The sequence below is a fragment of the Struthio camelus genome, chromosome 2, assembly GCF_040807025.1.
Source record: "Struthio camelus isolate bStrCam1 chromosome 2, bStrCam1.hap1, whole genome shotgun sequence".
NCBI lineage: Eukaryota > Metazoa > Chordata > Aves > Struthioniformes > Struthionidae > Struthio > Struthio camelus.
Window position 1 is genome coordinate 158,607,088 of NC_090943.1, and position 25,879 is coordinate 158,632,966.

General features: G+C 35.3%; 1 protein-coding gene across 6 annotated transcripts in view; it reads right to left on the bottom strand.

The window, feature by feature from the left end:
• Window positions 1-25,879, bottom strand: part of TAF2 (TATA-box binding protein associated factor 2) — a 62,062-nt gene that overhangs the window by 17,186 nt on the left and 18,997 nt on the right. For 4 of the 6 annotated variants that reach the window (XM_009682907.2, XM_009682892.2, XM_009682916.2 and 1 more), the window contains exons 11-22: window positions 20,989-21,124; window positions 19,716-19,870; window positions 17,446-17,560; window positions 17,236-17,345; window positions 16,334-16,399; window positions 14,010-14,262; window positions 10,538-10,678; window positions 9,098-9,208; window positions 7,310-7,503; window positions 6,532-6,671; window positions 1,784-1,853; window positions 46-155 (exon numbers count right to left, since the gene is read on the bottom strand). In XM_009682907.2, coding sequence (XP_009681202.1) covers window positions 46-155; window positions 1,784-1,853; window positions 6,532-6,671; window positions 7,310-7,503; window positions 9,098-9,208; window positions 10,538-10,678; window positions 14,010-14,262; window positions 16,334-16,399; window positions 17,236-17,345; window positions 17,446-17,560; window positions 19,716-19,870; window positions 20,989-21,124 — 1,601 coding nt within the window. The remainder of the gene's footprint in view (window positions 1-45; window positions 156-1,783; window positions 1,854-6,531; window positions 6,672-7,309; window positions 7,504-9,097; window positions 9,209-10,537; window positions 10,679-14,009; window positions 14,263-16,333; window positions 16,400-17,235; window positions 17,346-17,445; window positions 17,561-19,715; window positions 19,871-20,988; window positions 21,125-25,879) is intronic. The other 2 variants (XM_068933178.1, XM_009682898.2) reach the window with 1 other exon arrangement.

Below are 25,879 nucleotides of genomic sequence, written 5' to 3' on the forward strand. Positions count from 1 at the left end.
TAAGATTAAATTCAAAGTATCTTACAATACAGAAAATAAACCAACCTGAATTCATCAGTTTCCAAAGCTGATCTACCAAAGCTTCGTTACATAAAGGGGATTCCATGCTCTTTGTAAATGGTGGATTCTTAGTCAGCATATCCAGAATCTTATGCCTAAAAGAGAAATAAAAATAGACCATTTCTTAACTAAATCCAAAGGAATACACTAAAAATACAAAGTCTGTTCAGTTTGCAATATTCTTACAAACATTAGCCATTTTATTCAAATACAGGATTTCTTCCAAAAATTTTAAAATCTGACTGTCACTGATATTTTATGCTTTTAGCTCTTCCTTCTGTCCACAGTATGCACGCAGATTTATTATCAGCAATAAAACTTAAGGTTAAAATGTAAAGTGAAATAAAGCAGGGTATTATTAAACACCAGTTCTTAATAGCTAGGTATAAAACTGCAGGCTCTGTTATATTCTTTGGTAAATTAATAGATCCTTTTTGTACACTGCCTTGATAAAAAAGAAGGTGCCATCATGGTGAATAAACTCCTACTGAAACCAAAGAATTAAAAAAAAGAGTAAATGTTTATGATTGTGATATAAAATGACAGGAATGAAAAAACTGACTTGCACACCCTTCTAGAAAAGGGCACTGTCACGTCTGAAGCTACGCTAGTGTATAAAAATTTGCAAGATGGTAAATTGCATTTACCATCTTTTCCTACAACATTTACACACTGAACAAAAAACGCAGACACATTTTTTTCTTTTAAATTTGATCTTGAACATCTTTTATGAATGAGAACAATTATTTCTTCCATTACTTACTATTTTAAACCATTTTCTCTGTATAGCCAGCTTCTTTACTGCTACCTCATAAATTTGGGACAAGAAAACTCCCAAGGATCTTTTTTTAGATGTTTAAATATAGTACCTAATTCAGAATTCAAACAAACTCCTCTTGAAAGAGATTCAAATGAAAATTCCCTTTCCTTCCTAGACTACAGCTGCTCTAGTGACTCTAACTGAATCTACTTTCATTAGCAAGAATGACAGCGCTAAAGCAGAGGATGATCTTGCAACTATGATCTTTTAAGAAACCAGCTAGAGACAGAAAGCAAAAGTAATGCTATTAATCCTTGAAATTCAGCATCATTATGGCAGTCATGAACAGAAAATGCTGGGGAAAAGATCGATCAGGAACCTGCCTGTTGAGAGCTTTCTAATGCATGTGCTAAGGTATCCAGTCACTCGCTGGCTACAACAAAGTTGAAACAAACAGGCAGTATTAGAAGTCACAGCACAGTTTCACATTATCCTTTCACCCCATCTACAGTCTAACAATTGTGTTACACTGCTTTCTGGCAAAGCTTAATGTGCACTATGTCTCAATCTCTGTCTTTTCTAAATATCACAAAATCTTTCTACCATATGCCACATTAGATTTGTACACACCATTTCTCAATATGAAATCTAACTTCAGTCATTCCCCAGAGGAGTAGAACATAAAAGACAAAAAAAAAGCAACGAGAATAAAAACTAAGGATAGATACATTTTTGAGATGTTAACTGTTCAAAGATCAAAACAAACTTCAACTTATATAAAATCACAAAATCATACCTCTTAACAAACAGAAAACAGTAGGTAGTTAAGTATTTGATCTTAAACTTTTAAAGACAGAAATAAAGAAGCACCACACACTCCACTTTTTTAGTGATCCCAGGCCAAGAATTCGCATAGTAATTCCACTATTAGTAAAAATACTAGCTATTTACTGACACACTAACCTTATGTAGGGTACAGGATCATTCTGAACCATAGCGAGCAGCCACTGTAGTTCTTCGTAGCTCCTATCAACTACATAGCAAAAATAAAATAAAATAAAATAAAATAAAATGCCTCTAAGTATACAGAAACTGGAATGGGTTTGATCAAGATGATCACAAATTCCTGAATTAGCACATGTAGGGATTACCATTTCTCAGCTGAATCACTATAACTAACAAGAAATTGCATTGTATCAATCATCTCTATTTTAAGAAGCACAAAACCTTCAATATCAACACGTTCGGATATTCTTTCAACAATTTAAAGCGTAATATTTCTATAAGGAATACAGAAAATACAATTCTCACAGCTATACACAGGAATAAGTGATAGATCCTCATTTATAAATAGCACAGAAAGAAGATGACTACAAGGCTTACCCAAAACAGTAAACATACTCTTCTTTGTAGCCTTCCCTAATTTTTGAAATGGTATATTTTGGAATTAATGTAAATTTTGCAACTTGTTAGCACATGCTTCTAGAAAATTGCTGCCTGACACTGTTTTAGACTAACTAGTTGATTCTGTCTCTAACTTAAATTACACTACAAAGATCCTTTGATCATCACAGTAACATTACATAAAAATTCCATTTTTGTGTAACCAGTAATATTATTCCATGTTTTTTCCTATTTTGTTATCTCTTTTTCAGGTGCATAATTGTAAGAGTTTACAGCAGTATTCCCATTTCCTTAAAACAACAAAGGACTCATTTAGGCTTTGCTTTAGTTCAGAATTGGGGGTGTGCTATCACTCGTGCATAGATAGTTCCAAAAACATTGCTGTTGCTTTCCATTTCATGATCCCTAGTAACTTTTTTCTTTTTTTCCAAATCCAGTGTATATGCAACTTCTCTAGTCTAGCCAAACCTTCTACCTATCATTCCTTTGCTATTTCAATATGGCAAGCTGCTTTTAAAGGAAGAGGCAATTTATTTAGAACTATATTAGGAGAATCAGCACTTCAATCCTATCAGAAGGAAAATACTTTATACCAAGAAGTCAGTGATTAGATTTATTCCTACTACTCTGGATAATTAGCACAGACAATCTCTAGTTGGGCAGGTAATTAAACTGCACTACAATATTGCTTAGAAAAAGGCTGCATAAGTGTTTTGCAGGGAGCTTGCAAGCGAGCTCTGCTCTTCTTGCAAGTCAACAAGAACCAAACTGGTTACACCGATGAGGCAATGAACCCGACAGCTACACCCTGCCTCTAAACAGGGTTTATTAGCTCAGGTTCTGCACTGTGTAAATCACAGCTACCCAGGGTCAGTCAATTCTGAATGATGCCAGAGCAAATTCCTATCTGCTCAAACGAGAACCACAATCTCAGATTTGCCTTAAAAATCTGACAAAATACATAAAAAAGCTAGGCCTGGGACGTACTTTTAAGGGCTTACTGACTGCCTGTGCTCAACCGTACAAATGCAAAATTGTTTTGCATGGGGGAAAAAAATCCTTGTCTAACCAAATATTTCCACCAGCAGTAAGTATCATGAACTAATAAATCTGCACAGACAGACAATATTTAGTTTCTTCATAAGTTTGGGAACTTTTTTCAATCAATGCAAATACAATCATGCAGCAAAAACATTTGTGAGCACATTAAATCATAATTATAAAAAAGCCACAATTATTTGGACTGCTAACGGAAAGGATTTTGAAAAGGCCTTTCATTAGAGAATGAGCAATCTAAGAGATGAATCCTTTATTCTTACAGTGCTGGATAACAGAACCAAGAAATAGTACCCTTTTGGGGTAAAAGCCTTTTTTGCTCTCTAAGTTTATTTGTGCTCGAAATAAGATAAGGGTTCCCTGACATTTGCCTTGCAGTGTAAACTAGACATGTTAGACTTTAACAACTTTCCTACTAAGGCATTTAATCTGCTCTCCAAATATACATAGTAACTACGATATATATATCTCCAACTATATATAGTAATGTTTTGGGGAGGTAAAAACAAATTACACTTGCCATTTGGGAGAAGGATCCTTACTAGCCTCAAGAAAAATCTGCAGCTCTTCGTATTTCTAGTAGACATAAAAGTGACAGACCTGTTTTTCTGAAGTAAAAATTCTCTTGGGTGTTTTCTGAATTACAAGAGATTGTATATCAGTTCTCAAGCCACAGCAGAGCATTTGTGAGACCCTAAACTTTAACATTCAGGAGATTATATAAACATGGATATTTATTTGGTGTTACTTCTGACAAACGCACATTTGCTTTGCTGTATACATGTAACTCCTTATAAGTCACATAACTCTCGGAAGCTACCTTTAAAAAATTAATAAATTCTGCTTACTTCAAGTCAGTTTAGATCAACTGTCCAAGTCCTTATATGCTGCCTCAAGCATTTTATGGATTACCATGTCTCCAAAAAAGGCTATTAACGGCAAAGAAAACAACTTCATTTCGACAGAGAAATGATTTTTTTAAAGTAACTTTACAAAGTCAGTGCTATTCCTGCTGAGAGTTGATACAAAAACATGGGAGTTCCACACTGCCCCAGAAAATCCAGACTTTCCTTTTTATGGAAATAACAAAATCAGTCAGCTTCCTTTACAAGAACTGTTTAAAAGCCAACTTTGGCACAAGCAACAGGCATTAGATAGCTGATGTTTTACATCCAGTATGAACTGGAAACCAGGTAAGTGGAACAATGAGCATGAGACCTCTTGGCAATAGATGGCCAAGCATTTCTTCTTCCAGAGCCGGAGATGTAGGACTCTGCAAAACAAGCGTCACGGATTTCTTTATGGATACTGAAGAAAGCACACCGAGCTTTTGAATTTACACCCCTCTGCCAAAAAGCTACCAGTTTTACAGCAGAAATAGAAGCTAACGTACTACACAGTGCTATATTTGAGAAAGGAAACTGATGACGAGCTAAGATGACAGGCCACGTTGCAAATGGCGGTGACTTTGCAGTGAGCACGCATTTGCTTCTGCTACCTCAGCACTAGAGAAAAAAGCCTTTGGCAAGGGGCAGACAGGTACAGTAAGAATCCAACATATCACCCCCAGATCTGAAAGATAACTCAGTCACAACATATCTTTATTTCAATCACTGACTCCTTTTCTTCAAAGCATCTTTTTCCTGACATTTCTCGTTCAAGTTTTACCTTTTTCTATTTATAGAGTATTTCAGGCAACATATCCAATCCTGCTTGTACAGCAACTCATTTGACCAGCTCTTTTAAAGATGTAACGTATTACTTTGCAATACAAACATTCCTCTTACACAAGTCAGTCATCAACTATAAACACCATCCATAAAAGGTTAAGAATTTAATGAGAAAATATTATTTCTATCAGTTTGTCTTTCCAAAGGGTGGGATGAGTTAGGGAGGAGATTATTCTAAAGGAACCCAGCTGATGAGTAAGCTTTCCATCCTCCAGCAAATTTTTCCACTAACACTCTACGAAGGGAGAAACAGTGAGCTGTGTAACAGAAAGAGATGCACAGCGTCACCCATGAGCAGAGTCCTGAATTCTACCTGGACATCACCACTAGGCCACCACACGATACATTTGGGGTTCCAGCATGCCCACTGAATTATAAGACTGAAGGTGAAGATGACACTTAGTGTGCAGCCTTCTTTGAAGTTACTAGCTTTTCTTCCCAAGAGGCTGCTTCCAGTCTGTAGGAGCAGGTCACAATTCCCTCAGATATACAGTCACCTGTAGGACTCAAACTGCCTTTAAACCTTTTCACTGTCTACCTGGTTTGAGCAGTCTTTGGACAGAATGACAGACAAGACGAAAGGAATCAACTCCTTATTAAAAAAGAGAAAGTAATAATTCATGAGGACTGCAAGGGAAGCTCTCTGTCATCCTGAAAATGAAACCATGAAATTTGAGGAAGAATACGTAGTAGTCTAGGACCAACTATTCTTCTCATAGAGGAAGAATTTCAGGTCTTGGCATTTTGACAGGGATAACCCTTCAAACACAAGAATTGTCACAAATTTGCTGCACAAAGATAACCCCAAGTAAACGAATAGCTCAATCTAGTACTAGATCCATTTATTTTACAAATGTACATCATTGGACAAAATTTACGATCGTTTCTAGAAAATTTGCCAGAATTGAATTTTAACTTCAAATCGCAATCAAGAAAGCTACCTAGTATTTTTTTCAAAGACCTGCCTCATTCATTTAAAATAAAGACAATATTTAAAAAATTGAAACAGCTCACATACATAAGGGGCTATGTATACGGAGAGGTAGAGCAGAGTTAATGAACAATCATTCAAATAATCTAAGCCTCTAAAATTTATAAGCATAAGACGCATGCAAGTTGCAAACTAGAGAGATTAGCAAGGAGGTAAAGCAAACCCAAAAACTTTGACTAGCAATCATGGCTAAACTCAACTGAATCAAAAAGACTGAAAATGAGCCTATTAAAAGAAATATCCAGTATCCCTTACCACTACTTGTTATACTGTCTACTCATTATTTCAAAACTTCAAGTATTGGATTCAGCTTGCAAAAGACACTGAAAAAAAAGCTCACCACATCTTCATAACACTTGAATTCTCTAGGACAAAGCACCAATAGCAATCTCAGGTTTTCTTATCAATACCTCTGCCATCACACTCTCTTCTGGCAGACAATATTTCAACCTAGCATCAATGAGGTGATTAGTCCAGTTTTCTGCTACCATCACAAGGGTTACAAAGCAGCAAAACACTTTAAAAAGTACCTTTTGTATAATCAACAACAGCCTCCAACGCTGCTATTCGGACATCTACAAAGTGCCCGTACTCTGCGTATGACTTAAAGAGAGCAGGATCACTTGGGACATGACCATTCTTCTGAAGCACTCGAATAGCCTTTAAACAGCTAGATTTGATGGAAAGAGGAGATTTAGATGAGCACGCTGGAATGCTACCCGTGAAGAATACAGTTACTTTCTTCAGAATGAAGTTATTAATACACTTCCAAATCTTCTAGGACCAAATTATTCAATATACAATTATTTGCAATCGTACAATTATTTCCATAGGAATTATAATTACAATTATTTTCATAGCATTAACACACAGAACTCATGAACTCCGAATAAGGTAGAAACACTGGAACAAAATCCCCCATTGTGTCAAATTCACTGCTTGGTTTCAATAGAACCATGCTAAACTATAAAGAGAGAATAAGGCAGATACTGTTACTACGTTATCTTTTGTAAAACTTTCATAAATGTTCCACAATTAACAGATTTACAGATGCATAAGCATGATGAATTCAATTCTGCTATTAAAACTCTAGACCGATAGAATTTAATGTTGAAAAATAATCAAGAAAAATCTGCATTACCAATTTTCAAAAAATAAGAATTTGTTATATAAGACTCGAGCAAGTGAGCTAAAATCTCACTAAAATACTAATTACAGAAGGCTATACAAAAAAAGGCTATACAAAAACAAAAAAGTGGTGTTAACATGTTTGCTCTCTCTACATCTACAAGAACTATTAAAGCACACCTGACTGTAATGGTATGCCTGTAGCTGGGAAGAAGTTTCTCCATATTTAGGAATCGGGTAATTTCCTCGAGAATCAGTCGAACATCAGGATTTAAGTTATCCAACGTTCGAACTTCATTGTTCACACTGACTGCAGGAGTCACAGAGTTGGCTAGGGCATCAATCAGTTCAGCACGATAGTAGTTGTCTGAAAACTAGATAAAAATAGCATTAAAAAAGTACATATATTTTCTTTTAAAAAAATGAGAAATTTTGAAGCACTGTTATCGAAAAAGATTTTTAAAATAAGAACTGAGTGACAAATTGCATGAGAAACCAAAACAGTTGAATATGTTTCTCTAAATATGGATTTGAGAGAGAGAGTGAGCAAGCAGACATACTATTAACCATAATCTTCAATTTGTAATAGCAGCATATTAATAGTCATACATGGATTTATAACAATGGAAAATAAGGCATAGAAAGTTTTCCCGACCTGGAAAATAAAAGCCATTGTTTCTAAACGTGAGCATCTAAAGCCATCTGCCTCTACACTTCTGAAAATCTGGGGGAGGAGGAGTTGTTCCTTTTTAAAATCATCTAGATAGCCACTTCAGGAGCTTTTGAGGTGAACTATTAGCTTTTGAGGTTTGCCTATTAGTTAACTTAATCAAAATGAACCCAGTGTATTTCAGAAGCTACCAAAAAACCATATGGAAAGGGACATTTGGAAAAGCGAAGCGGGATGTCTCATTTGGCGGGGGAAAGATGACTGAACAACTCATCACATCCTCTGAAACAGCACCTGTTGGTGCCTCTGTTCAGATGTCTAATTTTCTGCCTCTCCACCTTCTATCAACCCTCTTACTTCAGTACTCTCAGCTGTGTTGCTACAGCGTGTGTTTCTACATACAAGAAAGTGAGGCTTGTTCCACTTAACTTCAGGGACTTAACTGGGAAGATTACGTTAGGACCCTAGCAGCTGTAGACTTCTTCTGTAGGTACAGAGATGGAATCTTAAATCATCTGTGGATCTTAAAGATCCTTTAATCGTCTTTCAGAGTTGCTCTGTGTCAGAAGGAAGTTAAGATCACACTTCCAACTCAGATACTATGCTTTAGTGATGGAGAAAGATGAACCTGAGTTTTAGCTGTTATTTAACGAGATGAAGACTAGTTCCGTGAGCAAGATCTGACCTTCAAAGCCATGATCCTAGTTCCATGTATCATTCAAAAATAAAAATAAAAATAAATTATTTCCTTTCTCTTTCAGATACTCTTCTCAGGATTAAAAAACAAAACAACCCAAAAAACAAACCCTGTGCTTAGCTTTGCATACAACGTTTATTCAGAAAATGTTAGTGCTCATGCACTTTTTCCTCAAAATACATGGTTGTCTCAAAAGAGAGATAAGTCAAGAAAAACGTGTGCAAACGAAGACAGGTAGGTCTTTAATAATTCAACAAGCACAAAGAGCTTTGAAACATCTGAGTATGCTGCCGTAGAAATGTCAGCTGAAGAATATCCACTAACATTTACTGCTATTTAGCAGTTTGAAAAATCTCAAACAAACTTACCCAACAGTATCTTACTTCGTGTGACTATCTCTCCCAGTAGGTACGTACGTGCGGGCGTGTGTGTGTGTGTTTAAAAATATAAACTGAGCGATATCACCTTTTCAGACAGATGGCTTTTTCTAGCTTCAAATTTTTATCAACTTAGTATTAGTGATATAGTAGATCATACAATATACAAATAAAGTCTTTTTTTCAACACAAAACTGAGAAATTAAAAGAAATACATTTGTTACCTTATTCTTCCTGTTATCATTATACTTGATCAAATCCAAAATAAACATTAAAACCTCTTTAGGACAGAGGTTGTGAACATCTCTCAGAAGGGCCATGGCAACAGGCATAGTCTGTATAATAAAATTAATACTAACATCATTCTTACAATAGCAAAAAGATAGTTACACCACTAAAACGAGGAATTAACAATTTTACAATAGTAAATCTCTGAAAAGTTCTATTTAAACGCTTTTTGAAAGTCAAATCACATGCTTTATACTTTCCATATCAAAGAACTATGCAACTATTGCTCAATAATTAGTCACAGTTGTAGGCAGACTTGACAAGGCTACATATCCAAGACAAGACCCTGATTCAAGGCACAAACACAAAAGTAGCAAATGGAAAATAATTAAAAGGAAAACGATAATGGAACTCATCCTGAGACAGATACATAATTTGTTTTTTTTGCATGAACCTGATGTCTAAGCTCCCAATACCATCAAGGGATATATAGCCAATAGAGTCAATGAAGCCTAAAGACCCAATGGAGATCTCTCTCAGAATGAGCTACATAGCTCCGTAGGCTTCACTAACATAAATGTAGGAATCTTACTCTAGATCTGCAAATTTTGGACTCCAGATTAAATGTCTTAAGTAGAAAAGCGTAAGACTAAAAACAGTGAGAAAGAATGAACAATGACAAAAAGAGAAGAAAGACGTAAAAGAAGATCCATGAAACAGAACGATGGGCAGAAAGATTAAACAGTTTTGGACAGAGTAAGAAAACAAAATCTGAGTTTTCTTCATGTTTAGGAATGTGAGATCTGTGAAATAAGAACTCAATCATTCAATAATTATAACATGAACTTTGAGCAAAAACCACTATCACTCATTTTAATTGTTATTCACTGCAGAACTAACACCTAAAGGTCCCAATAAAAAACCTGTGCTAACATCAAACAAGCTACAACACATGACTGACAACTAATAGGAAAGATGAGGCAATAGGGAGAAGATTATACTGTGCCTTAAACTAAAAAGCCCACCACCTGACGATCATATTTATGAGAGTGTTTCTATTACAAGATCAATGCCATTAATGAACTTAAAGATCAGCTGACAAACTCGGTTGCAAAAGCAAATGGTTAGCCTTGATACTGTGCAATAAATTCTACTTAAGAATGACCTCAAAAATATTTGCAAATAAGTACTCCACTTTTCTGAATAGATGTCTAATTTAACTTCAGCTACTCAGAAAAAATTGCTAAAACTGTTGTTAACTAACTTTTGACAAAGAGGGAACAAACAGACCCTTAATAAGGAAAACTTAGTTATTCTGGATTTTTATGAAAAGGTAAAGTGACCGTGCTACTGGTGTTTCTGTAACTACCATCTGTAGGAACATTTTTGTATTTTGAAATTTCTCTGAAAATTTTCAATAAAAAAATAAATTTTACCTTTTGCAGAAAGTAGCTTTGAAAGTTCATAAAGTTGTTGGTCTTCACAATGTTTGGACAACTCTTACAACAAAACATTCGGGTAAAGAGTGACTTCATGGCTGGTGGTCCTGTCCACGTACTTACCATAGAATTTGCAATCTATATAATTAGGGTGGAAAGGAAGTCATTAACGTCACCACTGCAGGCTGAACAAAAATGCACATTTCCCATAATAAAAAGGGTAATTGCCGAGAATGTCCTGCCCGTCAAAATGAAACACATTTTCAGCAATATAATATATTAGCTAAGCTTGCGTTACCATCCCTCACATAATTTCTACACAACGAACCTAAGCTTCATGAAAACGGTCTCACTTCGAGCATATCTGCAACTTATTATCTTCCCATGATAAATTTCTGTTCTTAATTTTCCCTTTTATATATTAGACAAATATTTCACGTTTATTAAGCCAAGTATTCTGACTCCACAGAAACCAATGATGGAAGAGGCATTTGCAATACTAACTTCCCAAATTTACCCTGCCAGTAACCTCAGTCTGGATTTCAACTAAGCTTCAGCCACCCTAGGAGTAAAGGACCACCCCTAAAGTAAAAGGCAAGTCAGCTACCTTTCTAACTTTAACCACGAGTCACAAACAGACTGTGCAATGAGAGACATTTATTGCTACAGTCTGTTTTGGAGTAAGGAAGTAAGGCTCTACAAGGACAAAACTGTTATTGGGCCTGCCTAACATCCTGGTTTGGGATATTTATTGTATGGAATAATAAAAGTGCAGATAAGAATATGTATGCCTCATGACAGACTCCGTGTGCACACGCACACATGTACCTACACACAAATGGTGCTAATGCATTCTACAACTTAGTAGCAATGTAGGAAGATTCCATTCTTATAAACCCTCCACAAACTAAGAAAAATACTATTTTCACACAACATAGTAAAAGAAAACAAATTCGATGATTTCTTGCTAAATTATTTTACCTTGTCTCAAAGGGCATTAGGCATGCAATAGAGGGGGGAAAAAAAAAAAAAAAAGGAAGAGGCTATCTGAAAATGGTAGATATCAATTTCATCATTTCTCTTACATAAGGTGGGAACTTTATGATGAAAGCCATTTTCCCCTTAAATCAGTTCTCAAAGGAAAGTTAGAGGGAGAAATGTAGTCAGATTACACGTTCCCTTTGCAACAACAGAAGTCTTCTAACTAAAGATGCCAATACAGCTTTTTCTACAACGTATAAAAACACTCTTACTACAATGGAAACGTAATCCTAGCGACTACTTGAGGCTTCTACATCCCACTCTACTGAGACAGAGACTTGATGATGAACTTAAAACTGCAAACGTGAAATTTCTGTAGCAGCGTGGCATAAAAAACCCAACCCTCAAAATATTTTAAGAGATCACTGTATTTACAAGCTATTTAATATTCATTAAAATGTGGATCTAAATTTTTTTTAGAATGTACTTCTGCTCATTTTAAGCATTTCATTCTGCAAAATTTAATACTATTCTTTATCTATATAAACAGTAATAAATCCATCAGATACTTAGTAACATTCGGTTCTTACAAGGTGCTCTGTCTCACGTGAATTCAGTTTTCTGTTTATTCTACAGAGATGCTACAGTCTGCAATATTTCAGTTACGTGAATTAAATGTATTTGCAAATTCTCCACACCGTAAAGCAAAAGCCTCCCTTGCATTATTTCTACTTAAAAAGACTGAAGGATTTTGCTTGAACACTCTATTTCTGCATTGCTTATTTTTAAAAGTTCTCTAATCCCTCAGTCCATTATAGCGTAAAAAACTGTTAATTCATTCAACCTAACATATAACTGCTACTCACAGCTATGGACCTTTTCAGCTATGTACCCCTTTAAAAAAAACAAAAAAAACCCAAAAACAAAAAAGCCAAAAAACAAACAAACAAAAAAACAAAAAAACCTACCTTACAGCGCCACCACTATAATGGACCTGCATCTACAGATGGAAAATCAGCTTGGAAACTCATGGGAATTAACATCATAACATGACTGTTTTCACTTTTCTCTTTAGGGTCATTTGTCATGAACTACTCAGCAAACACTGCATGTGTGTGTGCATCTGTACACTATCATATGTTTCACCACTTAGATACTGGATAACCATAATATAGTTTATGTGAGGTATATGAACATTACCCCTCACAAGACATTCACTTATATCCCTATGAACTTCCTTATCCCTGAGAATTCATTTATGTGTTAGCTGCCTCCTTTAATCCTGAGAGACTGAAGAACCATTATGCAACAAATTATGTAGCGCATTAGTAAGTGTAGTAACTGAAGTTTCTTAATGGAGTACCATCTGTCATTTCTCTGTATCCAAACAAATACATCGTAATGTTTTACAAAGTAATTGCAATCCAGCTAGAAGTTGACCTGATCCACAGACCCAAGGTTTAAAACGCGATTATACTGAGCAAAACTGCTTATCACCACCAGCAGTCAAACTGTCCAATAATTCAGAGTTAGGACAGAAAAAACAATTAGATTTAAGACATTGTTACTCTTCTAATATTCACCAGTGATAGGCACCAGCATTTTTAAATATCCTGAATGAATTCATTATGAAATACACATATTTTAAAACAGAAACTGGCACTATCAATACTACTACATACACTGACACTATTATGTCAGTGTTTTGTAATGTTAAAATTGATTGTTACAAAAATATCCTGGATTTTGATTTTCAAAATACGTCCAAAGGATATATGTACTGAATTATTCTCAACAAGTACAGGGCAGAAAGCAAGCTATACACCAATAATATGAACTCTATAAACTGTCAGTACCATTCATTTAAACATGCCTTTCTTGAATCTCTTAACCATTTATTCTTTTATGTTCCCATTTGGCAGTTTTATAGGGATCTCCAGTTTTAATTTTTAATGCTAATTTTGTGTCTAAACAATCTTCCTTCTTCAAGGAAGGCAACTATTTGGCTTCTTAATATTTAAATTCAGATGAACATCACATTTACTTTCTGCCACTATTCAACCCGAAACAATATAGAGCAGCAATTTCAATTCACACTAGACAGATGAATTTTACCACTTCAGATCCCTCAAAACAAGGGCCAAGAAATTTCCCAGTAAAATTAAAAAAGAAACGTTTTGCCTCTGAAAAAATTAAACAAAAGTCTTTTATTTCTGCCACTTAATGAAATCTGGAAAAATCCCTGGTGGTTTTCATGTCTGACATCTCAATTTTGACAACTATGAAAGCATTCTGCAGTCTCCATTTACAGACTTAAAATAATATAGCTTTCCTTTCAAATCAGTCATGTTAAAAAAAATACTTGGCAAACACTTTTAATAGGCCAAATATCAAGCCAATTTAAGAACCGCGGTGAGTTTTGACCCATTTTCAAACGTTTACAATGTCTAGCAGATTTATTTTGTTATTTCCATCTACATATTCTCACCTTTGCGAGGCAGAAGCAAGCCAGCATTCTCACTCGGTAGAAGCATTGCTCTTGTTCTAGTATATCGGTTAGTGCAAGTCGTGACGCTGGAGTGGGGAACTTTTCCAGTGCCAGAATGGCTTCCTCCTGTGCCACCACATCTCTCTCATATCGAAGCTGATATTGCCACATGAAATCAGATTGTTCGAATTCCACCTTCCTCAGTACTGACATATCAGGGTCTATTCTTATCCAGAGCAAAGGGGAATCGGCACTAAGACAAACATGAAAAACATTAGTAGTTTTTAACATTTCAAGACTACAGAAATGAAAAACAAGTCCTGACTTTTTACTATTTTTGAAGTACAGAGAGTCAAAAAACCACAAAATAATTTAGGTTGGAAGGGGCTTTCATCTCCAAAATAAGGAACCTCCTGCCCCTAGGAAGGCAATTCTACAACCTCCCAGGGTGAGTCCAACCCTCAAATACACTGAGGTGAATGTAGTATTGCAGTATTTTTAGACCTATAGTTCTGAAAAGTTCCTGATAAGCTACTGCATAGTCTCAATATATTTAATTCTACTTCCTAAGACACTGTAACTTCCACAGTTAAGTAGCACTTTATCATCGTCTACAGTTTAAGACTACCAAAAGAGATTTCTAACAGAGAAAATCTGGCAGTAGTAACCTGGGTTTTTATTTACTGATTTTCATCAATAGACCTGTAATTGCTTTACAAACACATGCTATCCCATGGAAAGTTGACAAGGGTAACCATGTATTTGCACAGAATCGCCAGGCCCAATGATTGTAAACTGAACGTATCCACGGATAGGACTTAAAACAGTAACCTAAAAGTGAAATGGACCATTAAAGTTTTAACAGCCCCAAAGATAAAGTTACTCCCACCAAAACAAGTGTTTTACACTTTACTACTCATATAGCACCATGACTGCACAAATCTTTTACGGGAGCAGCAAATACAAATTAAAACTAAAAATTAACTCTCTTCCACAGAGTTTGCCATGCAAAATCGATAACATGTGCTGAATTGGGTGAGAGTAGGAATGAGGAAGGTTATCCAAAAGAGCATCTTTATAATATGATACATATTTCTATATATATTTGTTGAATATCTAAAATTATTATCCGCATAGTTGCTAGAGAAGAAAGGATAGTGAAAAGAAGTGTGCATACAAAGGATTTAGAGGAATAGCAAAGAAGATTATAGTATATGCTTGGAGAAGAAAAGTTCAAACTGCATAGCAGAACTGACAACATTTCAGAATGGAAGAGGAGCAGATAAAGTATAAGGTACTTGCCTAAACCCACATGCCAGTTCACAGGTAGTTCCAATAAGATAATTAAGGTCTCAGCTCAGCATAACACAAAAACTATTTGCACATAAGTCACCAGAACTATTCACAAAATTTATGCTGATTGTTCTCAAATACAATTTTAAAACAGTTTATTCATATAGAATTTTCATATAGAAATGATTAATACAGCTTCCTCAATGAAAACATCTCCTATAAAATTATTTCTGGACATATTCATAGTTGAGGTTTAATTTAATGGAAACTCCAGGTCTTTACAGGTGACAATCAATCTACCATTCTTCACCACCAGGACACCATCAGTTTTCAGCAACAGATTATTTACTTTAATCAGCCACCAAACAAGATACCAGCACCTTCAGTATTTCTGAGAGCAACGCTGGTTCCAGCTCAAGGAGGGTACAATGGGAATTTGCTTCCATTGAGCTAACCAGTTCCAAATGAAATCAATGCCAAAATGATAATATTAAAACAAACAAACAAACTTTAGTAGATACATTTCAGTATGGAACGCTTACATACCGTTAAGTTAAACCTATCTCTTATCTCAGGAATCTGTCTATCCCAGTGCTAGTTAAATGGTTGTCACCGAGATCCAACAAAAATCGTTCTGAACTTGTTTCAAGTAAATTCTATGGCAAGGCAAAAATTGCAATCAACGTATCTTTATTAGGACTTGTTTACATTTCATTTCTAAAGTCACCTCAAAGATGTCAATAGAAATGTCTACGAATGAACTAGGGCACATATTCTATCACATTACCACGACTGACTCCATTTTTTTTTTTTCCAAAACTATTTACAGTAGTTAACCCATACATTTTGCACTATATCATTATTTTCCCAGCTATAGAAGAAAAGTCTCAATTAAGGCAAAGAAATGCAATACTGTCTTGAAATTTGCCAGTCATATAATGAAGTAGAACGTTAACACCAAATCCTTCAAAATAGCACGCTTAGAATGTGGATCAGTCTCACACTGTAAAACTCCAAACAAACAAACTTACTCCATGGCAGAAAGGTCCATGTCCACCTCTTCTCCATTCATCAGTGGAATCTTTTTCTTCTTATTTCTATTTTAAAAAAATTATCAAAAAATTAGACATTTAGAAAATTACCATACCAATACAGCTATGCTTAAAGGGTGTTCAGTTTTGCAAAAGTCTTCTCTGTGTATTTTACCACACCTAACAATAATGCTCTCCCCAGGAAAGAATTGTGAAAATTGAGAGCTGACAGTGCATCCATTTTGTTTAAAAAATAATCATCAATATTTTCCATTGGCTTAAAACAGACTCCCATGTTTAAAATCACACATACGCATACAGCTTGGAAAAGTAAGTGCCAAAGCAGTTATAAAAATGTATTAGAAATTGAGAGAATCTATTTAGGAAATATTTTATTTTTCTTGATCGTTAGGCTTAGTGAATAGCCTTAGCACTCTAACAGAAAAGGAAAACTACATGTTTTATTCAAACATTCTCACTTGAAATACTCCTTGTTGCTCACATTTGTCTTCCCTCTACCTGAGATATCCCATTTAGAGGCACTTTGAATAATTCGATGAAGAAAGATTTCTCACCCAACTCTTCCTATTATATAAATAAGTTCTTCATAAGTTTTTTTCTTTCTTTTTTTTTTTTTAAAAAGACCTTTACTGATAATTTAGGACTACATAGAAAATGTGATGTTTCTCACTGTTCATTGCCTTCAAAGGCAAGGAGAGTAGTAAATTTTGTTTTTTCCTCTCATCATAGATAAATCTGATTCAGCAGAATTACAAAAATACTATTACAAATGTTAAAATGCATTTATCTATCATCAATGCACTGTACCTTTTCATAAATCTACACTCATATATCTGTGCCGTTCTATATTAATTCTACATTAATTCTATATTAATTCTTACCTTCTACTTTTAGAATGGCAAGGTATATCATGCTTAAGACTATTTTCTTCAATCTGCAAAGTATGGTTGAATGATCCATCAAGTTCTTGCACTGTCACTTTAAGAGGACCCTTAATGTTCAAAAGATTATTTTATTAGAATTAAAAATAGTGTTTATTAATGCCATCTCATACTCATAAATTTAGGTAAAATATGGAAAATTGACCCTACCACATATTTTTGAGTCCCAGGAGATGTGTAATCCTGCTTTATTTCCAATTCCAACACGTTCCGTTTTCTATTAAATGCAAAGCTACCATAAAATTTTACCACTCCGCTCTGATCCCTAAAAAGAAGTATAGGAATTCTAGGGCACAATACAGTAGTTATAAACAAACACAACTTTCAAAGTTTTCACTCACTTTTTATATTTGCTTTATGCTTGCTTATTCCTAGAATCTCTTGTTTCAAGAAAATCGGGAATGAAAACACTATGTTCCTTCCAGTTCCATCAAAGTTAGATGAAGTACTGGCCTGAGAGAACATTTTCAGTTTTTTTTCTTTATAAAGTTCTTTAATGTACATTCACATACCAGACATGAAAAAGAGAATATCCTATTGAATACTGTGAAGCACAGTGAAAATCATCTGTGAAAAAAAAGTCATTATGAAAAATGTCTTGTGTAATTCCAGTATGGTCTGCTTTGCTATACCTTTCTGCTAAATGAAATTCAGGGGAATTCATTAACGTTAGCTTATGTTAAGACATCAACTTATGCTTTTTACCAGATCATATTTAACTCAATTATTTTATTTCAGCTTTTCAAACTGGGTCATTGTGAGTGTTCCTAGGTACACAGTAGGACTGAAAACAAGTAATGATCTCAGCATTTCATCACAGGCAACCACTCCTGTGAATAGCTTCACCACTACTTGTACGACGACCACTACTGCACTTCATTTATAGTAACACTAAAACACTAGAATGAGGTATTTTAGTCTAGTATCCGCTCTCAAAAAGCCTGACACCATATGACAAAAGCAAGGAAGGAAAGTCTGTTCCTTTACGTCCTGACATTGAACGGAAGAGTTGGCAGACTCAAACACACATTTGATACACGTGTGACTTTTCTCCCAAAATATGGGCTTTCGGCAACATACCTCAGACAAACTTGCTCTGTTCACAGTGGCTACCTTCACAAAAGACCTTGACTTTGCCATAAGGTATTTCAATAGAGTGCTCATTCATAGCAATAAGATCTCCTCCCAAGCAATACAAACAAAAGCTGTTGGTCTTACAAGGTGAAAAAATCTACTGCCACAGGTACACCAGTGCTTTAAGCACACCAGGGAGGTTGCAACCAAAGGATTAATCACAAGTCACAGTTAGCACTGGCCTTGAGGCCAAAGTCTAGAGATGTCTCAAAATCCTCAATTTGAATGTTACAATCTTCATGACTGATAGAACTGACATGCATAGATTTACCTAGCTCAGATAGTTTAGACATACATGCAGCGTGAATGTATGTACAGATAAAACCCCAATGTTCTCGAAGTGCTTGGCACTGCTAAGTACGGAAATTAAAATAAACAATATGATATATGAAAGACCTAAATGGGTATTTATACTTTAGGAATACTTTGGTCCAGACAAAATAGTAACATCTCACATTATTCATAAATATTAATTTTACAGTGGTTTTTAGCTTAGATACTTAGAAGTATGAATGATATTTATGGCAAAAGTAATTTCAAGTAAATAATCACGGATTAAAAGTATCTGCTTCTGTTTTCTGTTAGAACAGTAAGACGTGGTGTTGCTGCAGTCATGTACGATTTTACCTGCAGTCATATTAAATAAAATCATCAATTAAATATAAACATAAAATATTAGCAAAACCCTCTAAAACGAAGCAAGTTCAAACTTACTCTCATATCAATCTAAAAAAAGAAATTCCTATTTTGTGATTAATATCACTGAAATTTGAAGAATCTACACACAGGTTTATCTTACCTGAAGTTTTAATACTAACACATGCTACCAAGCAATATATTCAATGTTAGCATATTTTAAACTATCAATCTGTGATCTTATGTTACTTATTTCATGGTGATTTACTGGAAATCACATCTGAAAATGCACCAGACTATAGCATTTTCCATGTCAGACTTCAGCATATTTCTATGGGCAGTGTCCTCTGGATCCTTTTAGTATAATTTGGCCTTAAATTCCACCAGAGTTCTTGTGCTTTTTTCAAAGGAAAACTTAAAAAGACAGCAACCTCTTCTAGTAAAGAACACCTAAAAAACTAGTATACTCTAAATGACGGTGAAAGGAGTGTGAATTGGTGGCTCATATCTATTTCTGATTCACAGAATCATGTAACTGTTTAAAGTAAAGGTATTTCATATCTTTCTTCTCATTCCTTTAATAGTGCCAATTAAAAGAAAACAAATTCATTCTCCATATTAACAATCCAGACCAAGAATAAAAAGGATACACCCACTGCTTTATTAAAGGTTGGATGTCTTTGCCAGAGACATTTGAGATAGATTTCAAAAACCCAGATGTGGAAACCAACATCTGACTCCACATGTGTGACTGGAACTTCTGGGACGAAGCAGTGCTGGCCAGACTCAACAACTTGTTGAAAACCTAAAATGATAAAAAGTTATTTTCATTACTTTCCCTAAGAACTTCAATGTACAAAATAAGCTTTTCTGTTTAACTGCAGCTGAACTGCAACTAAAAGACGAATAAACTCAATCTTTAATACCTGGCTTGTCTTTTGTCTTTTAAAATAAAGAAATTGTGATTTGCAGATAGGAATGTATCTGCACTTAATACAAACCATCCATGATGCTGAGGAAAAAAACACTGAAACTGAAACAAAAGCAGGCTAAAATGTTTTCTTTGCTCATCCCTGCTACAGGCACAACTTAACACATAGCTTTGCAATAAACAGAGCTGCATACAGACTTGAATAATAGAAATACATTTTGATATCCATTCTCTAGGTCTAAGCACATCTAAGGCACAAGTCACAGCCATGTAATTTATGAACTTAGTCACTGCAAGCACTGGTGGCTTTTCATTGCCAAATGATAGCACAGCGACAAAGGAGCACGTTTTTAATCCGTTCTCTTTCACTGAGCATGCTTTTTCAAATAATCAACTTCCTAGGAGTTGCAAATGTGTCTTTTTTATAACCTAAACCAGCATTTCACGTACAATCTTACCATGTTCTTACTCACAGTCCATTAGAAGACTATGAGCTTTCAGAAGTTACCTATAATAAAGCAGACCACTAATTTTCTGCATTTTAGGTACAAAACGTTTCAGTTTTAGTTTTTTCTAATATAAGGATCTAGGCTCCTGCTAGCACTGAAAATTTTACAGACCGGAGAGAACAGAAGTTGGATTCTAATTACTTTCATTATTTATAATTTTATTATGCAAGCCCACAGGAACACTAGCTACGGGTCAGTAAATAAGTCTGCTCGAACAGGTCATCAGTGTTAACAAACAGTCATGGTAACTAAAGGCAATGAAATTCCTTAATAGTTCAGAAAATATGCAATATATGTATGAGAACATAATACCTAATCTCATTCTAACAAAAATGACCTACATTTTATGTTCATTCTATCCTGCTGAAATGGAAAACTCAAACTCTATGGTGACTTATTTTTCTTAAATTTCATTTTATGAACAGAAATTGCAATTTAAGACAAAAAGTTGTCTATATTCCACATAAGCATTTATATACCTACCTGTAACATGAACTCCATGCTGATTCTGTTCTCAATCAGTCTCATAACAAGATGTGCTTTACACTGGAACATAGTGTAATATTCCCAAGACAGTGTATGGGGGTGTTTGATGGAAAAATGTAAATGCGATGCAGGGCTGGAAAATAAAAAACAACTCTCTATTTTGAATTTTATGGCATGAAAACTAAAATAACTTTTAGCAGCCAAGTCAAATGTGCACAATTCACATTGCTTCTACCACTTTAAAGATATAACAGACATAAGTTATGTTGCACACTGGTACCAAAAAAGTTATATGCGTGTACATACACTGCATACAGCAAGAACGGTATAGATAACTGACAGATAATACATGTTGTACAGTAACTTCTCAAAAATACAGTGGTAGCAGTAAAAAAATAGGGCAAAGAATCTATCACTCAAGTCCAGCAGTTACACGTGAATGGACATTTTCTCTACTCCACATCTGTTTAAAAGTAACTGTACATACTGAATACTTTATACTTAAACAAATAGTTGTTGCAATTAAAGAAAAATAAGTGTTCTAAAGGTCAGGGCAGACTTTCATGTGATGAGCCAAAGGAATTGCTTGGCTTTTGTTTTAGTTAGCAACTTTATGCTTTCAGCACTTTGGCAGATTGCTATCTTCTAAATCAGCTATCACGCCAAGGAAGAATGTGCAGAGCATTATGTTACAGCAGCCACGCTGTTTCCAGAACTTGAACTATATCTGTTTTTCTTCACAACTCTATAGGATGTCCGTGCAGACATACTCTCTGTGTCTATAAGCAAAATATTTAAAATGGTTTAATTTCATCCAATATCAGAAGATAAACAAATAGTGAAACCCTGAAACTTTTTAAAAACAGAACTGATTTCTGGACAGCCTTAATGGCTGTAAAACAAACAAAAAAAATGCTAAAAGGCCTAATTTTGATGACCTTTAAAACTAATTTTCTCCATCAAGTTTTACATTTCAGAACACAAGCTCTCTGACTGTAAAAAAGTAACTGTAATCTTGTACTTTACAGAAATAAGATCTTTTGCCCACTTCTCAATTATTTGAGAAATGGAGATAATTACATTCGCAAGTCTGAGTTTATTTTATTGATGAACGAAGACTGTGGCAACTGTATTTTGTTGTGCTACCTTTTCTCTCTCGGTTATTTTTATAAGGCAATTGAATTTTCCATGAACAAATAATAACATCTTAAGAGACTGGATCCACATTGTCTACTTCTTAAGAAGGAGAAATCTGAATTTGTTTTATGCTGGTTGATGGAGACTCACAAATCAGCTACTGTGACACAGAAAATGCCAGATACTTAAAATTTCTGTGCTCAAAATTTTTCCCCAGGTGATTCTTGCTTATAGATAACTTAATTAAATGACTTGAAGATGGACCAGGCACCTTATTTGTCCAAAGGCTTTAGAAGAAGACACTGCAAGACAGAAGATGATTCATGAACTGTAACAATCAAAGACGAGCAACAAGCCTGACCTCTCAGCTATCTCAGAAAAAGACAGTTCTTCCAGAACCCTCAAAGACCTACTGAACAGACCATTTTAACCTCTGACCCATCTTTCGATGCACTTGAAAAGATGCATGCCAGCAAGAAGCATTCTGCCAGCAGAAGACCAGCACCTGGCTCCTTGTCTGCAACTCTAACATTTCAGGAGAAGGCATGGACCAAAGTAGCTGCAACCCTTTAATATTTTTTTCCATCTTTTTATTTAGTGGGAAATTTCCTTGACTTTACTCATGCATGTCTATTTAAACATATTAAGATTAACATATTAAGAAGAAAAGCATCTCTAAATTTAAGCAAGCACTACACTTTTTAGATGTATTGAGCATATGAATCAGAAGGTCGCTGGGATTACTACTCGCTGTTTCAAGTAGGTAGGCAGTTGTTACAGTACTCCTTATCAAATGGCCCTCTTACTTTGGATAATACTTCTGTGTTCCAGGGTATGGAAGAATTAGTAACCATGAAACAATTTAAATGTAAGAAGGAAACTGAGGTTGTGGCCCTGATAGTATATAATAATTTGGTTTCAGTATAAAACTGTTTATCCACCTTCAAATTATACGCTTGCTTGACTTTGGTAGAATTCTTTTCTTGGAAATTGCAGCCAAGCCAGGACTCACATTCTTGGTCTTCTTAATTTTACTAAGTGTTGATTGCTTTTAGTACTAGTCACACTATTCAACTGCAAATCAATACAAAGATCAGTTTGTTGGTGTTTGAGAGGTATGATCTGTAGTTCGTTAAATATTGATACATTTCTTCTGATTATATCTTTCTTCGATCATTAGACTTTTAAAATTTATACTGAACTTTCATCAAATCAGATTGAAAGTCAGCAGTAAGGTCCTAGAACCTTTGTCAAATTGAAAAACCAGCTACCTCTTCTAATAAAGTCTATAATGCTCATGCTCCTGAACACGTTTCAGTCATTTAAGGTAAACCTATCAATATGTTTCTCGTACTTTAAAAGCCTAAAAAAATGTATATAGATATATTTCATTTTTACAGTAGAGTAGTACCACCACAATCAAAGAATGAAGATGACCAGAATCAGAGAGGGGAGAACATAAAACAAGAGTGTAACGAGCACAAAGCTTCATTTTGCAACTCTCAGCCATACAGCAGTCAACCTGCACAGTTTCCTTTCTCTTACTATTCCAAACTCTGAATTTTCTTTTTTTAAAGAAATGTTGTGGATAGCAGTGTTTCTGTTTTACTATACACAAACAGGAAGAATTTGTGAATTCATGTTTCTAAAAGAAGTTGGGTTTTTTGTTTGTTTGTTTTAGAAATTTCTTTCTACATTCTAATTCTAATTTAGTTTTAAAAAAACATGAAAAATTAACCTAACTTTCTTCATCCTGCTATGAACTGGGAGTGCTGTAATGCAAATATGCCTGGCAGAAAATCATATCATAACAACCATAACAAAGAAATACAAAAATATGTTGGAGAGAAATGGTCTATACGTTGTCATTATAAAAATATTTTTCCTAAATACGTATCACTTCCTAAAGTCAGAAATACGTAAATAATTTACACATAACTTGCTGTTTTTTGTAGGTTAAAATAATTTATTTTTAAGTGATGTTATGATTAACAAGTCCAAAATATAATGAAGAGTGCAGTGGTGAAACAGATGTAAAAAAAAAAAAAAAAGAATATCTAATAATGATGCATCATGGACTAGTAATACATACATTTAGGAGCATGAGAACAGGATTCTGTCAATTGTGTCTGAATCTAGAATAACTACAATAAAACTGTTAAGCACCTAACACTAAAATTAACACTTAAGAAGTGACTTTTTTCTAGTGATTTTTTTTTTTTAAATCTGCCCCTTTTTTCTAGTTTCCTCTAATCCTATTAATCTGAATTGACTTTCTCTGTACAGGGAAATATGCTGCCAAATTGTATTTAAAAAGCCTGCCCAGACCTAATTCAGTACCCTAAATTTTGTTTAAAAAAAAGATATCATCAACAACAGGATACCTAAAATTACTGCTACTAGCTGTGACTTGTTTTCAGAAGTATACGCAACAAGAACATCTAGGTACTTGACTTGCTTTACTACTTGAGAGAACAGGAGAGTGAACTAAATCTAAATCTATCATGAGCTCCTGGAGCAAGTCCAGCAAAGGGCTCCTAAGATGATGAAGGGACTGGAGTGTCTTTCACCTGAGGAAAGGCTGAGAGAGCTGGGCCTGTCCAGCCTGGAGAAGAGAAGGCTCAGGGGGGATCTGATCACTGTGCCTAAGTATCTGAAGGGAGAGCGTCAAGAGAACGAGGCCAGACTCTTCTCCGTGGTGCCCAGTGACGGGATGAGAGGCAACGGGCACAAACTGAACCACAGGCAGTTCCGTCTGAACAGGAGGAGAAACTTCTTTCCTGTGAGGGTGGCTGAGCACTGGAACAAGTTGCCCAGAGAGGTAGTGGAGGTAGTGGAGTCTCCTTCGCTGGAGATATTCAAAAGCTATCTAGATGTGATCCTGTGCAGTGTGCTCTAGAGGACTCTGCTTGAGCAGGGGGGTTGGACTAGATGATCTCCAGAGGTCCCTTCCAACCTCAACCATTCTGTGATGAGCAGACAGGCAAAACTGAATAATGGCTTGGCAAGGAAACACACAAGCTAAATCTACGACTGTTAACATCCAGAAAATTCTGTAGCTGGTGAGGATTCACCTGGCTGGGAAACTGGCCAGTACATCCTAGTCCTGATTTTAGAAGACTCTTCCTTCTTTTTTCGTCTCTCAAAAACAGATCACTATTCAAATTTTAAATTGGTTATTTGTATACTTGACTGAATTCTAAGACCAGGGCATTTGATTTTAAATGGACAAAACCCTGGATCTGCACACTCTCAAGAGCAAGCTGCGGACAACTGAGGTTACATCTTTGTCAAACAGGGACTTGTTCAGAAGTTCACAGATTTTCCCACTTCACCTGCATGTTCCCAACCTCACAGTTCTGTCCTGACCCTAGATGTAACAGGACAACTGCCTGTGTCATAACCTAGATTCATTTATCCAAGGGTGTGGGAGAGGGGAGGAAAAAAAAAAAAAAAAAAACACCCCCTACAAATGTTATCCTGGATCACCTTAAAAACCTGGCTTATACATACTCTCTCCACCACCAGTGGTTAGCGCTACATGGTGGGCAGCACAGGAGTATCACAAAAGGGGGAAGGGGAAATTTCTCAAGTTAGCACTACTGAAGCTACAGTTGTTGGGAAATTACAGACTCAGTCAGTCCACATTTATCAACAAGTGCTTCACAGAAGACTGGTCTAGTACTTTATTTTCCCCCTTATTGATAAGACATAATTTCAGTTTAAGATTGCAAGGTGGTAACTGACAATG